The following is a 14109-nucleotide window of genomic DNA, read 5'->3' on the forward strand; positions in this document are numbered from 1 at the left end:
TATACAGCCATTGGTTCCTGTGGAGGGGGTTTAAAGTTTACGGAATGCGTCCAACTTAAGGACAAAATGAACAATATTAAACAGCACAATATGCTATTCGCTAGCAGTTGTCCGTATGCTTGATGGTTTATACGGTGGAAAATAGGAACTTCTAAAAAGAAAGTCCTCCCGCGACACTTTCCTCGAGCACTAGTTTATTGCACCGGAGTTGGGGTATCCGGGATCTACTGACATCGGCACACCGTCAAATTTGCGGCCACTGGCAGAGACGTTCCTTCGGTTACTACTGAGCTTGGAGCCTTCCAGAGGCACCAAACCAGTAGCGCTGAGAGCAGATCGAGAGATTTTTATCACAGTCACAGATCTGGATATCACCAGCGCGCGTGAGTGTGCCGCGTGTTCACACCGTGCGCCTCCATCGTCGCCATGATTCGTCCCCGGTCGCGCGTCGTTGGCATTAAAAGCGAGAGTGAAGGGTGCATGCTGGCGAACTGGCCACCACCAGCATCTGCCACCCTGACGTTGACGGATGAAGCTCGCACGGTCGGTGTCTTCTCTTTCGGTCCTGCATCATTCTCGACCCATCGAAGCGGAACTACGCCGGAGTCTGCGCCGATGTTCGTGCTGACAAATTCCGTTAAATCGTGCTCTCGTGTTTCTGAAGTTTTTTTTCTTCTGCCAGCTCACAGCTCAAAGCATCCTATGCATCCGGATTCGGAGAAGAGAGCACGCTTTCATCACCATGACAACAGCCAGTTCGCTATCCAAATTGATGCCGGAGGAGATTGAGAACTTGGAGGACTTTCGTCCCCTCCCCGCACCCGCGTATGTCCGTTTGGATGCTCGACTGTGACGGAGTTTTCGTGTCGTTGGACTCATCGTGCTAGTGGAGGCTGTACGGAGCCGTTGGCGAGGTGAAGAAAGGGCACGTTTTGTTTTCAAAACAAACAGATACGTGTGAGCGGAAGCTCACCCATACACGGTGCGTGGCGGATCCTTATGTGCTCAGCGTATGGTTTATCCTTGAGACCTTGGAGAACCGGCTCGTTGTAGCAGAATTTTGTTATTTTATGTTCCATCCAGTGCTTCACTGTGAGTGAGTAAGCAAGAAACATTTGCAATTTTCATGCTATTTCCGGTTAATTCGTTTCACCCGTTTATGCTCAGCATGTCTTTCCACACTCTGTGCATAGGCATAGCGTAATTGATTTCTCACGTTTTTCCATTACCTTTGGGACCGGGTCCGGAAGTAAAGCGAAAACATGTTTTTCATTCAACTAAATACTTCTTGCGTCGATACAACGCAATTGTTTACAAAATATTTTAGAAGTTCTTTAAATTTCATAGTATTTGCTTCTGACTAATGTAATAACAGTACGATAAATTCATTCGAACTCGTTTAAGGATATTTTTTATTGATCTCGTGTTTTTTTTTTCACCTAACGCATATTTACAAAATCGTCTTACAAAAGGAAAATTGATCGTATCAAGCCATCAAGAGGGAGGGTGGAATTTGGGAAAGGAAGGCACAACAGAAAATAATAAATACAATTCTGCGGGACACGAAAACGGTCCTGCGGTTGGATTCTCTGGACGTAACTATGCGGAAAAGAGGAAGGGAATAATGGTCTAACTTAGATCGATTAACGTTCCACATTACCATCAGGGCAGAAGACTTTAAGGATCTTTCGTCCCTTGGTTCATACGCTAAATTTGTTGTCAGCCTAGGTTACTAGATAATCGCGTTTACATTATCAAGCTATTGGTTGAGCCCCGTTACGACCGTAGGGAGGCCGTGTAGATGCAAAATTCCCGTTTTATGCCCGACGGGTCAGTTAAGAGTATCGCAGTCCATTGTACACGCGGTTGTTCGAGGGCTGGTTTAGTAGATTTTTGATGTCTGTAAGTAGAAAGAAAACACGTTTGTTAAATGTCTTCATCCATATGATATGGTTGGTTCATCCATCCTACCTTCTTTCTCCGTGTCACTCAACTGCGTTTTGGGGAACTCGACGTCGAACGTAATGTACAGCGTACCGTGGAGGTTGTTGTTTTCGTAGTTTGGCATTCCTTCGCCGTTCTTTCGTACCCGCGCACCGGGCCAGGTGACCTTTTCACGGGTCACCGTCACCTTGTGTCCATCCAGATGTACGATGTCCAACTCGAAGCCTACCAGCGCATCCTGCAAGCTGATCGTGATGTTCGTGTACAGATCATCACCTCGTCGCTCGAAGCGCGGATGAGGAACGGTTTTGATCTTCAGAATCAGATCACCCGGATCACCGTCCATGTGCGGTTCGCCCTCACCGGAGAATCGCGTCTCCTGCCCATCTTCCATGCCTGGTTCGATCTCGATCTCGATCGTTCGCTCCTCGTTTACTAGCTTCACGTTCGGGCACTCATCGCAGACCGTTTGCTGCATCATTTGGAACCGTCCCGGGCCCAGGTTTCGCGTCACCATTTCCTGCCGGCAGTTGCATTTGCGCGTTCCCGAAGCGGGCTTCATGACCGGTTTATTTCGTGTAATTTCTACAAAGTTCCCACTGTACAGCTCCTCCAGGGTAACGTGCAAGTCCATCACAATGTTCGCACCGCGGGGCGTTTCCCGCTGCTCTTGACCGCCGAAGCCGAATCCAAAGTCACCGAAAAACTGAGCGAACGGGTCCGAGTTGTCCATCATGCCTTCCTTCTTCACGCACTCTTCGCCGCACCGATCGTACAACTTGCGTTTGTCGTCGTCCGACAGCACCTCGTAGGCGGCACCCAAATCTTGGAACTTTTCCGCTGCATCGGGATCGTCTTTATTTTTGTCCGGGTGAAGCTCCTTTGCTAGTTTTCTGTGAAAAAGTATACGTCAGCAAACGGTTCACTCAAGCGCCTATCGATTTTTCTCGCCACAATCAAAACACGGTAACACAAAGTTAGCGACTAAACCTTACCTGTATGCTTTTTTGACCTCGTTTTTGCTGGCCGATTTGCGTAGACCTAGAATTTTGTAAAAATCTCGACCCGCCGATGTCTCGTCCACTAACAGCAATACCGCTGCGCCGATCAGCAGCGTGAAGCAAAAATTAAATGGTTTCATTTTCACTAATCTTACACGTAGCTAGTTTTCCTAATTGACTACTCAATAATCTCCACGCACGCTAGGCAAACAACGAATAGATTTCGACTCAAATATGCATCGAGAATGCGATTAAAACTAGCCGAGTCAACAATTACGGTAATCTGTGCGGTTTCTTCGCAAGCTAACGTCAAGCTTGCAAACTCCACGAGCTGCTCGCTGATTGGTCGACCTGAGTTTGACAGATCCGAGACACACGTCAGACATCCAAGGCGACAAACAAATGGTGGAAAGAAAGAGAAAGCTAGACATGAAATATTGGCTGCAAATAGCTTATAGTTTTGTATCTTTTAAACCGTTGGACCAATTTGTACAAATGACCCCTTGAATGAAAGGTGTTTTTGTAACGAAAAACTTCGACTTAGGCAACATTTTTCCATCGATTCTGGTTTTTATGAAAATTAATTCATTGGGGGAGGGAGAGCCATAACCGGTTCAACCGGTACCGGGCAAACGAATCGATTCTTTTGAACGGAACGATGGACCCAGTGCGGGAGGAACGGACTAACATTGAAATTAAGGACTTCCTGTTCATCGGAAGCAGCATGGCAAATCAGCAGTTGGAGCATAATTCGTTGGGTTATTTTAAATTTTGTTGCAGGCCACATGTAGGGACATGCGGATGATTTGTTAAAAGCAGGATATAAAAATAAAATATTTTTTTCCGCTTGGTTAAAGTGTAATGTAAAGTTATGCAATCAATGGCGTTTACATGAACACGACCATGGCAAATACGAATCCAAACCGTGGAACGGTCGCAAAAACGATATTAAATATAAAAATGGAAACATTGTATTTTACAGAATTATCTTAGGAACCTGCGTGGTATCCGTGAGTCGTAAATCAACTCTATCGACATCCACCGGAACGTCAAAAGTGCCGCTATCGGTTTCCTGGGAATGATGTCCTTTCTGCGCAAGGACGGTGCCCTGTCAGTGGCGTTATTGGTAAGTTTGCTGTACCATACATTCATTCTGGTTCATTTGCACCTAAACGTCGAAATCGAGTTGCTGCTGCTGGTGCGCTCTGTTGCTGCAAGTTTACTGTACAGGAAAATCCCTTACTGCAGCATTTCCTGCCGGAGGAGCAGTAGAACTGCCTTCGGAATCCCCTTCCCCATATAGTAAGCAATCCTTTCCCTGTGACCGCATTGCCTTTGACGGTGTGAAAAGTGTAGTTACTGTTGCTAAGAGTGAGGTGAAAAATTCTTACTAGAACAGTGCAGAGTGTGCAAGGTGCCAATATCAAGTGAAAAGTGACCATTCCTAGAAAGAAGGAATAAATGTGAGGATTTACCTGAATCGTCTACTTCCGCCCAATGGATTAAACACTCATCACCAGCTCGGAAGACGTTCTACCAACCATACCACTCGTTTGGTTGGTCGCACTCTAGAATTACCTCTTTCGACGAGCGAGCGGTCATCGCACATTTTCGTCGCCATCATATATGAAACAGGATTATGAATGTGGACTAAATCAATTAACATCGAGGTAAGAAAAAATGCGTATGAAAAACGATACAATTTCCATGCTCCTTATTCTGTACCCTTCCGTGATGAAATGTCCTTCTCGCATAATGGATCCGTACCAGATTACACAACTAGGACAAAAAAGGATAGATATAAATCCTATTAACTTTATACCTCCCCGCCCAGCGATGTGACAGATATAGCGCTTTCTAAAAACGAGGGTGGTGATGGCACCCCCTTTTCACCGCAGCTCCTTTTTATCCGGCATCAAAAACACGTCCCGCCGGAGTGCGGAAAACTTCTGTACGTTCACCTCATTTATCTGCGGGAATCCGTTTTTTTCCTTTGGCTTCCACTACTAGCTGCCAAATTTAACAGGTAGTCCTCGGTCTTCGGACGCGTAATAAACTGTTGAATGAATTGAAATGAAGTAAGTTAGGTAAGACTAGCACTGCCAAAAACTTTTCTGATTGTTGATCCAACCGTTGCCCCAATGCGAGAAGGACAGTTCGGAACGAAAAGGGGGAAAAGAAATCGTTACTACCGGGGAAGCTAGAGGCCGGGTGTCTTAAAATACTTTTGGCATAATCAAACCTATAAAACAAGCTGAGAGGATATCGAGCAGAAAGCCGATAAAAAGTTGCACTCGAGTGGCCTCCTTATTATGGACGGTGGCCAAATATTCTGTCGCTTTCTTTCAAGCTCATAAGCGCATCTCTTTGTTGCGGAGTTTTGAACGGAAATTTATCATCACTAAAATTATAGCTTGAGTAGGATGGTGGCCAAAAGCTGTCTAGAGGAATTCTTCGTCCAAAGGTCCAATGTTTTAGAGCAGCACATCTTCGCGAAATTGCAACAAAGCTCCGACAAACATTGTAGGCAAATCGGGTCGTCCGTGGTGGGAGGCTCCGCCGGGTCTGAGAAATTTATAAGCCGATTGAGGTTAATAAGCTGCCAGAATTCCGGCCCCACAGCAGGATGGAGAAAAAGCCGGCCCAACCAAACCACGCACGTGCCTTCCGTGCCGGGAACGGATCGGATCGATTACGGAAGAGTCGTAAATTTTGTATATAGTACCCAGCGAACCGCGTACTCGCGTAACCGAGCCGTGAGCAACGGTGTCCATCCGGGAGAGGTGGATGTATTTTTAGTTTCAACCGCCCGATTATGGGGCGGAATTCTGTCAAAATATGTATATGCGCATCGAATTCATTTCGAGATTCTTTTTGAGGACGAATGGGAATTAACGCAGCACCGGGCTAAAAATTGGGAAACCAAGAAACCATAGTTAGAAAGAAATAATCCTGCACACCGCAATAACAACAACGAAAACGCAATCGACCGATGTACATAAGCGCTTCGAAACCGAAAATCGATTTCTTGTCATCCGTCCTTAGAGAGCGCCTGCCAGAGTGGGAACCGGGCCACACACTACCGCTGCCACCGGCTCGTTGTCCGTTTGGGTAACCACCTAATGTGCCCTTTACTACATTTTGATATTTTCTTGCCATTATATATGTTGATTTTGAAGCTCGCGGTTCTCGCCAGACGCCGTGGATGGAAGGCACAAGGCTTTTATCGGGACCGAAACGGTCAGAACTTTCGGTGCTCGTTGGTATTTCCAAGTCCTGCGAATTTGATGCACATATGCGTAGAGAAAGCAAAAAAAAGTTATTTTTTACCCGTGCTTTCCAGGTCAGCTGGTATATCAAATATAGCATATTTAACAACATCTGTTCAATAAATACACTATGACAAAGCTCAGTGCAGACTTTTTTTTTTATGTTGATGTTTCAAGTTTTCCTGAAGTCAATTAAATATTTAAAAAGGAATCGATCCGTAACAAAATTTATTATAGGTTTAAAAAATTGAATTTTGGATACACGACTGGACATCTTAAAAGACCTGATCAAAATAAACGAGAAAGTATAATAGTAATTGATTTTATCAACCGAGAGAACAGATTTTCTCCTTGATTGATTCATTCAAAATTGCTTCAAATTATTCAAAACAACCGCATGTGATGGATGAGGGCTATTAACGTCGTGACCCCCTGGAGACGCCTGGTGCATTTTGATGGCCGCGTAACTGATTTTTTTAAAAAATTTTTCTATTCCATCGCCTTCTGGCCTTATCGAGTAAAAATGGTTTAAAAAAATTGGACCTGGAAAATGTGAGTTTTTCTTTTCTTTGCTTCCATTCTTCAACGCTCTTGACTAGCCACATGAAAATCATACCACGGACTTCAAACATCTTGATCGCTGGGAGGGGCAAAAAAACGGCCATTGCAGTTCCTTGTACTCGTTCCTTCCGATCAGTATGAGGAAGTGTGACCCCGAAGGCCTTTTTAATGTGCCAGAAGGAAAAAAAACCTTTTTTACCGCATTTACTGAGCAATTTAAATGTTTGCATAAATTATACATGCAATTCCAGAACCGTCGGAAGACGGCTCGTGCCCCAACGACCATTTGACGACCCGATGGAGAATGCTACAAAACAAAAACAAAAAAAAAGGAAAAAATAAAACCTATGAATGGATAAGAGCCAGAATCCGCAAGCAGCTTACCATTTTATGCCAACCAAGTGGGCGGCCATCCAGTCGACCTAGTTAGTGCTGCTTGACCTCATCGATTCCTTTTTTTTCGAACTGCAGCTGAATGCAACAAGGTCCAGGTTTGTTGTTGACTCGGATGTTTCTGCTATCTTTTAGTAGATTATCATCATAGTTGATAACGGATTGGATAAAATTCAAATCTTTATCTATTTCAACTATTTTGCCTGACATGAGGCCAATTCTAAAAAGCAAGTAGAGTATTTTAAAAAGATCTCTCATCATTAGAATTCACAGCCTAAGTTAGAAAGATGGAACCGTAATTTGACGTGCATAATCATTCTTTTTTAAAGATTTGTTGTCAGTGCAAACACTGTAACTGAAAATGTACCAAATCAACTTCAGCGTTAACGAGGTTCAATTTCAAATTATTTTATATTTTTGACACATGTTTTTTTATTGTTACTGTTCGTGACTTGTGTTTTCTGTGGAGAAAAAATCAATGCGGAAGCTAAATTTAACTTAATATTTTTGTACGAATGATATTATTTAAACAAAACACACGAAAAGATAAATTCGGAAATTTGAAAAAAATGGCAGAATAATAAAATAACAGTGTAATTCATTGCTGTGTATAAAACCATCCTTACTGTTAGAAGCAATCATCGTGGATGCAAAGATGGTTGGTTACTTGCAAAAATACGAATTCTCACTTACTTCTGAACCAGAGCTATCGAAGTCGGAGGGCCATGTGGCAGCTAGTTAAACACGTTGATATTTTATTTGCTCTATCGCTTTTTAGCCTTCCAATTAGATGTCCCAGAGTGAGGAGTTTCATTGCGGTCTGTACCCTCGTCACTGTTTTGACGGACAAAATATAAATGAAAAAAATAGCAGATTTGTTATGAACAACGACAAGATAAGGAAAACCAACTAAAACTTGCCACCCCCTTCCCACAATAATATGCCATGTTTACGTGTAGCTTCTTGGAAAGTTGAATGGACAATGGAAAAATCATGCTTAGGGTGTACGTACCTTTGCATACATTTATAGATGGAGCTGATTTTACCACTGGTGTTTAATGGCACTCACACCACGGACACCGGATGGGCTCCCATTTGTTTGCTGGCGAAACGTCGTACTGGCAGCCAGATCCGCTATTATTTGAATACGCTCGCATTAACTCGCGCCCGTGCGCAGAAACTCCGTCCAATCCGGTAGCTTACATCGTCCGTGAAAGCGGCATTAGAGCGTACGGAACCCAACGACGGGAGGGGCGGGCCACCACTCCGTTCTGAAGTTGGCCGACGTCTGTCGAGAAAATAAATGAAGGTGCGTTTTTTTTTTCGTTCGGCATCCGGCCGTGCGGATTGGTTCAGCGAAACGGAAGGGGCCTTGAGCAGGCGGAAATGAGGCTACAGGCCGCAAGAGAACGCGTCCGACAGTAAGGCTCTTATCTTGTGTCATGAGTTTTTTTTGTGTTTACTAGAAGGGAGGTTACTCTCGTTGGCGACGTGTTCATATTTTTACCACTTTTTGTTCCTTTACTTTTGTCCATTTCGTACATACCTTCGCAAGCCGGAAAAGAAAAACCCCTGCCGTAGCTGGGGTTGGCCGGTTCGCTTGGGTTGATATCGTTTGCAAACTAACACCATCGTTAAAGTGGCTCACGTATTGCCGGAAACAGCCCGGGTAGGCATCTGATAGCGTAGGGTGTTATTTGTTCATACCTTCTTTCGCTTGCGGCAGGATTAGCATTCCCTTATTTTCACTTCCGATGTTTCAATTGCTTTGGACATTTAAAATAATTAAAGCAAATTGACCCGATGAACGTTAAATTTTTTTAAGCACAAGGTGGGTTTTCTAGGATCGACTGGGCGTCTCCATCGGGGAAATGGAAAAATCACATCCATCATAAAAACGATCGTTTCGGTTAAATTATGGTGCTGGTTCACGTGCGTGCAACTATCCCCGGCCCGGCGGGCCTTTGATTGACCTCTTGAGCCATTCATTTCAAATAAACCCATCATTTAAACGCGACACGACGCCCGGAACCGGACTGAGGGATCGTTCACTGGTGGCTTTCACTTGACGGCGCTGTCCCGTCCCGGTGAATATTAACGTCAGCGAGCGACAGTGAAAGTTCCGACGCACTCTGTGTCCCCCGCGCGTACCCTCGGCAGGCCCGACTAGATTAATGACGTGTGCTGACATTCTTTTTCCTGGTTGTTGATTTTTCCTTGATTTCCTTTTTCATTCCCGTCGTGCAAAGGGCTTTCCGCTTCCCACACACAAAAAAAAAACCCTACCTAATATGCCACCACCCCACGACCTCTTGTGTTGCCCGCGCGTTTCCCTGTGCAAGTGTTTCACTTCCGTTCTGACGAAATAAGCTTCGACACGACATCAGGCAAGCGAACAGCAAGCTTTAATATCGTGCTGTCCCTCCATACCCCATCGGTGGTGATGTGGTGGACGGCCAGTGTGTCGTTGGACACAAGTGGATTACGGTTTTCGTTCGTTGCGATTCTGTCGCAGTTCATCGTGACGAGTGCAACGGTTCTGATCGACTTGAAGTTGTCCAGCCTCGCTTCGTTCGGTGCTTCCTGTTTACCGCGAACAACACCCCGAGTATCTAGTGCCGTCCATTAATGTGCTGCCTGTTCATTAGGTCATACTTTGTTTTAATTCTCACCAAGGTGCGTGTGTTCGATGCGTTCGTTGGTGCTGGTGCATCCGCGGTAGAAAGGTTAACCTTTGTGGCCCGTTAACCGCTCCAGCCCCACAGGCGCTGCTTATCAGTTTGATGGAAGTGCACAAAAACTCTTGCGAAATGCGTCAGTCGGCATCGGGATTGCGTGCTCTAGTGTCCGATTGACCCACTGCTAGCGAAAGACCACTTGCAAGTGCAACGATGCAACGAGCTAAAGTTAAACTCCCGGGAACCATCGTGATGCTGTGGCGGTTGCTGTATCAGATGTGCTTCTGGGGCGGCATGATGCTGACCACGGTTTATGCGGTGGCTCTGTCGGTTCCACGCAAACCACTTCCGATACTGCAAAGCAGCTGCGACTGGTGTGGCATGGACCGGTGCACCCGAGCTGGTGGATTGGATCCATGCAAACTCAATCGAAAGAAGGCAGTCGAGTGCAGCTCTTAGGCACTTGTTCGTTAAACCTCTCGTGATTTGTAGTAGGATTAAGCTAATTGCTATTGATAAATAAAATTGAATTTGGTTTATAATTATTTGTTTGATTTTATTTGTGCGTTAATATTTTAGCCTAGCGCCACAACTCCATCGTGTTCGATGAGGACTACGCGCAAATATTTTCCTGACATCTGAATCTTTAAACAGAGGTTATTCTAGATTATGGTTTGGTAAATTAAGCCGCAATTTTTTTAACTATATCAGGTCAGGTAAAATATATTTTTGGCAAGTGGGAGTGTTTCTGGGAAACGTTGTACCCATGAGATTGACTATTTTTATGATCTTTGTTCATCCACTCTGTGGGTAAAAGTACAAAATTATTCCGTACTGGTGGTGGTTCCGTGGAAATGGTGCGCAGGAAACATTGCACACATAAGAATAATTAATTCAATGCTGGTCATAATTTAAAAACATTTCTTGTTCTCAACTTGTTGTCTTGTTGAAGGTCAACGCCTAATTTCCCAAAATCGCCTGGAAATTGTTGTTGATTGTACACATTGAAGGGGAACCGCAAAAGCTTCATGGCCTTGTTCGAGATCTTCCTCTTGGCATTTCAGGAACATTACAAGGATGTTTGCATCGAATGATCCTTTTACTAGCGGTTGGGGATGGCTTCTGTCAAAGCTGTAAAATATATGGGAAAAATGTTAAATTTCTCCAAAACATATCATTGATGAAGTTGCAGGAAAATGGGAGTGACTTACATACAATTCGTAACGCAATGTGCAACATTTTCACCCACGATCCGAACGCATTGTAAGCAAGAGTATTTTTCTACAATTTTTACCCGATCGTGTTACATTAAGGCCAGCATGGTTTGAACCCATTATCATCTGCGGCAGGCAAACACAGTTCGATGATGTAATGCTCCACATTCCCCGCCTTATCTCGCGCTTCGTTCGCAGGTGATAGTTATTTGCTTCCTATCGATCATACCGTGGCCGGGCCCGAGTGTGTTCAAAATATCATGCTCCCGCGAGAGCTCCCGCGTCGTGCGCAAGATCGTGCACGCGCGCTGGCTGCCGATCCTGGAGAAGTACCAGGTGAAGCTGCCGCTCGAGTGCCCGTTCCATCCGCTGCGCGACATCTTCGGCCCGCAGCAGAGCGCCAAAAAGCAGCACCGGCCGAGCCAGTGGACGTGCGGGTTCTGCGGCAAGAGCTTCTTCGAGGAGCGCCACCTCGAGGCACACTTTGAGAACCGGCACAAGGGTAACATCAACACGGCCGAGGACGCGGTCTGTCTGGCCGACTACTGCGACATGATGCGGTGCGACGTGCTGATCGCGAAGGATGCGACGCTCGCGTTCGGCAGCGACCCGAACACGGTCTCGACCGACATCGAGGTGTGGAGCGAGGCGACCGCCTACCGGACAGCGCTGACGACCTCTGGCCCGCGGGATTTAGCCAAGGTGCCGGAAAGGTACGTGAGGGGGTGGACAGGTTGTGACCGGGAAGAGGAGACCCTAACGGACCGTTCGTTCCATTAGTAGGAAGTCGCTGCTTCCGAAGGTGCTGCAGACGATCAAGGATGACGTATTTCGTAGCCGACAACCTCAGCCACAGCAGCCTGCGGTGACGTCGGTGGCCAGTGCGAGCGGTGCCGGTAACTGCGCCAAAAGTGACCAGGGCAAATCGAAGAGAAGCCGGAAGAGCTCCAAAACGAGTGAGGACGATAAGGAAGGTAAGTGTACCACACTTGTTTGGTCAGTTGCAGCGATCGGTGCTCTAATGTCATCTCTATCGAATATTTTAGCCAACGATCACCTAGTGGAGGATGACGACGAGGACGAAGACGACGAAGAAGAGGACGATGAGGACGACGAGGAAGAGGAGGAGTCCGAAAATGATAGCAATGCGACGTCACAGTGCGAGCAGCATCTGGTCGACTCCTCGCTACCGCCGGTGGACCGCAAGCAGCAGCGCCTATCGGAGATGCAGCGCATGAAGGCGAACTGTAATGCGGACGAAATTGGCCAGCTGAAGACACGCTGCGAGATTCTGGTACGGGACTGCATCGTTGGGCTGTTGGTTCAGCTGTCCCACGACGACTTCCGCAGCATGGAGGAGGAGCTGAACCGGGCCGTTTGCTGGTACCTGACCTGCGAGCGCTACTGGGAGGATGGGCCGCTCGAGCAGCGCCCTTTCCCCTGGGGGCTCGTGTTCGTGCTCGTGATGGTGCTCTCGATGGGCGTCTGCCTTTGCTACTACATCATCTGGATACTGTTCGAGTGAGTATTTCCCGAGCGGGCGGAGTTAGTGCTTCCGGTCGTAGTCGTTAGCCATCGTACACCACCGTAGTGCCATGCACAAATTATCATTAATTCAGTTTGTGAATGATTCACGCCTCCGTTTTCTTGCCTCTTCCTGCGGCCGCCTACCGTTCACCTCATCTCAAACAAACCCATCTGATCTGGTTGATCATCTATCTTTCGCTCATATTTCCTGCTCGATCATTTTTCGTTCCTCCCCTGTCCTTGATGCGTTTGCTCACGCATGCACGCACGAATACTGCTTTCGGTGTGTACGTGTTGCCATCGGGATCTCCGAACGACTCGGATACCGGATGATCCGGTTTCCCACCCCCCGGAAACGGGCCGAAAACATCGTGCTGAACGAAGTTCTTTTGGGGTTCCGGCGCCATTCTTGTTCTTGAGCTCTTTCCTACTCTTTACTACTTTCTGTCAACGCCTACTGCCATCTGCATCTGTTATTGTCCTGTTCTCTTTTGCATTGTTTTTATGTTTGCTTTACTTGGTTTTCCTTTCCCCTTTCTATCTGTGCTTCTTCTTCTTGTCTTATCATCCTGTAATTTCTGTATGTACAATCTTCCCCCGGTTTCCCTTATCTTACTGCGCATCGGAAATAAAAAAAACAAACCCAACGTCCCTTCCCTCGTTGAATGCGAGCGTAGCAGCGAAGATTTCAGCCCATCGGTGGCCAGCCACCCAGTACTGGGACACGCGACTCCTTCGCACGGCCATCATCATCATGGTGCTGGTGGTGGCGGTGTTGGTGGAGTAGCTGGTTCCCACCTTGGACGACACTACCTGCAGCCGGGTGGATCGACCGGTATCTACCGGTTGCAGGACGGTGGCCATTCGGCCGCAAGCCTGAACAATCTCGGCACCGGTAGCGGCCATGACATCCAGCACACGCCCCAGATCCATGCGTCCCCGGGAGCGTCCGGCGGTGGTTCCGGTATGCTGTATGCCACGACGTCGGGCGAGGATGGTGGTGGAGCTAGCGGCGGGTACGGGTACGCGGCCGGTTCGGCAACGGGCCAGATGATCGCCGTGGCGGGCGACTTATCCGGTGCGGGACCGTCCAGTGGGGCGGGAACGGGGGCCATCCCGGGCGGGGGAGCAGCCAGCGGAGAGTTCGGTGAGCTCGGACAGAGCGAACACTACATCTACGTGACCTATCCACCGGAACTGAAGCGACGGCTGCTGGAAAGGTACGGTAGAGACATCTATATGCAGCTGTTGCGCAAGGATGTGTACGATTACTACTAGCTGGTGTTGTTGTGTTTTTTTTTAGTTGTCTCGTTGTTTGTTTTGCTCCCGTACACAATACCACTCTCCTCTTGGTTTATCCCATTCTGTGCTCTTTCTGATCGATGTCGATGTAAGATTTTGCCCTTCAGTTTGTTCGTTTCGTGTTGTTGCGTGCGAGTGGTTCCTTTTTTTTAATTTTCTACTTCCTATGTATGCCAATGTTTAATGTTCTACAAACAAAGTTGTTGCTTTCCTGTTCAGG

At 46.8% G+C, this 14109-nt stretch overlaps 2 protein-coding genes across 2 annotated transcripts; one reads left to right on the forward strand and one right to left on the reverse strand.

The window, feature by feature from the left end:
• Positions 1–1384: 1384 nt before the first annotated feature.
• On the reverse strand, positions 1385–3280 carry LOC131262144 (dnaJ homolog shv). The gene is made up of 3 exons (XM_058264068.1): positions 2940–3280; positions 1972–2837; positions 1385–1900 (listed from the first exon to the last, which is right to left on the reverse strand). Exons 1-3 carry the CDS (start codon positions 3083–3085, stop codon positions 1836–1838), a joined length of 1077 nt encoding a protein of 358 aa, XP_058120051.1. The 5' UTR covers positions 3086–3280; the 3' UTR covers positions 1385–1835.
• A 743-nt stretch (positions 3281–4023) lies between these two features.
• On the forward strand, positions 4024–13865 carry LOC131263964 (uncharacterized). The gene is made up of 5 exons (XM_058266253.1): positions 4024–4071; positions 11259–11773; positions 11844–12034; positions 12107–12581; positions 13265–13865. Exons 1-5 carry the CDS (start codon positions 4024–4026, stop codon positions 13863–13865), a joined length of 1830 nt encoding a protein of 609 aa, XP_058122236.1.
• Positions 13866–14109: the final 244 nt, after the last annotated feature.

This window comes from Anopheles coustani, chromosome 2, assembly GCF_943734705.1.
Source record: "Anopheles coustani chromosome 2, idAnoCousDA_361_x.2, whole genome shotgun sequence".
NCBI classification, from domain to species: Eukaryota; Metazoa; Arthropoda; class Insecta; order Diptera; family Culicidae; genus Anopheles; species Anopheles coustani.

Coding starts and splice junctions, on each gene's coding strand:
- LOC131262144 (XM_058264068.1), bottom strand. CDS start 3,085: ATGAAACCATTTAATTTTTGCTTCACGCTGCTGATCGGCGCAGCGGTA. Junction 2,838..2,939: donor GAGGTCAAAAAAGCATACAG/GTAAGGTTTAGT, acceptor ACTTTTTCACAG/AAAACTAGCAAAGGAGCTTC. Junction 1,901..1,971: donor GAGTGACACGGAGAAAGAAG/GTAGGATGGATG, acceptor TTCTACTTACAG/ACATCAAAAATCTACTAAAC.
- LOC131263964 (XM_058266253.1), top strand. CDS start 4,024: ATGATGTCCTTTCTGCGCAAGGACGGTGCCCTGTCAGTGGCGTTATTG. Junction 12,035..12,106: donor GAGTGAGGACGATAAGGAAG/GTAAGTGTACCA, acceptor CGAATATTTTAG/CCAACGATCACCTAGTGGAG. Junction 12,582..13,264: donor ATCATCTGGATACTGTTCGA/GTGAGTATTTCC, acceptor ATGCGAGCGTAG/CAGCGAAGATTTCAGCCCAT.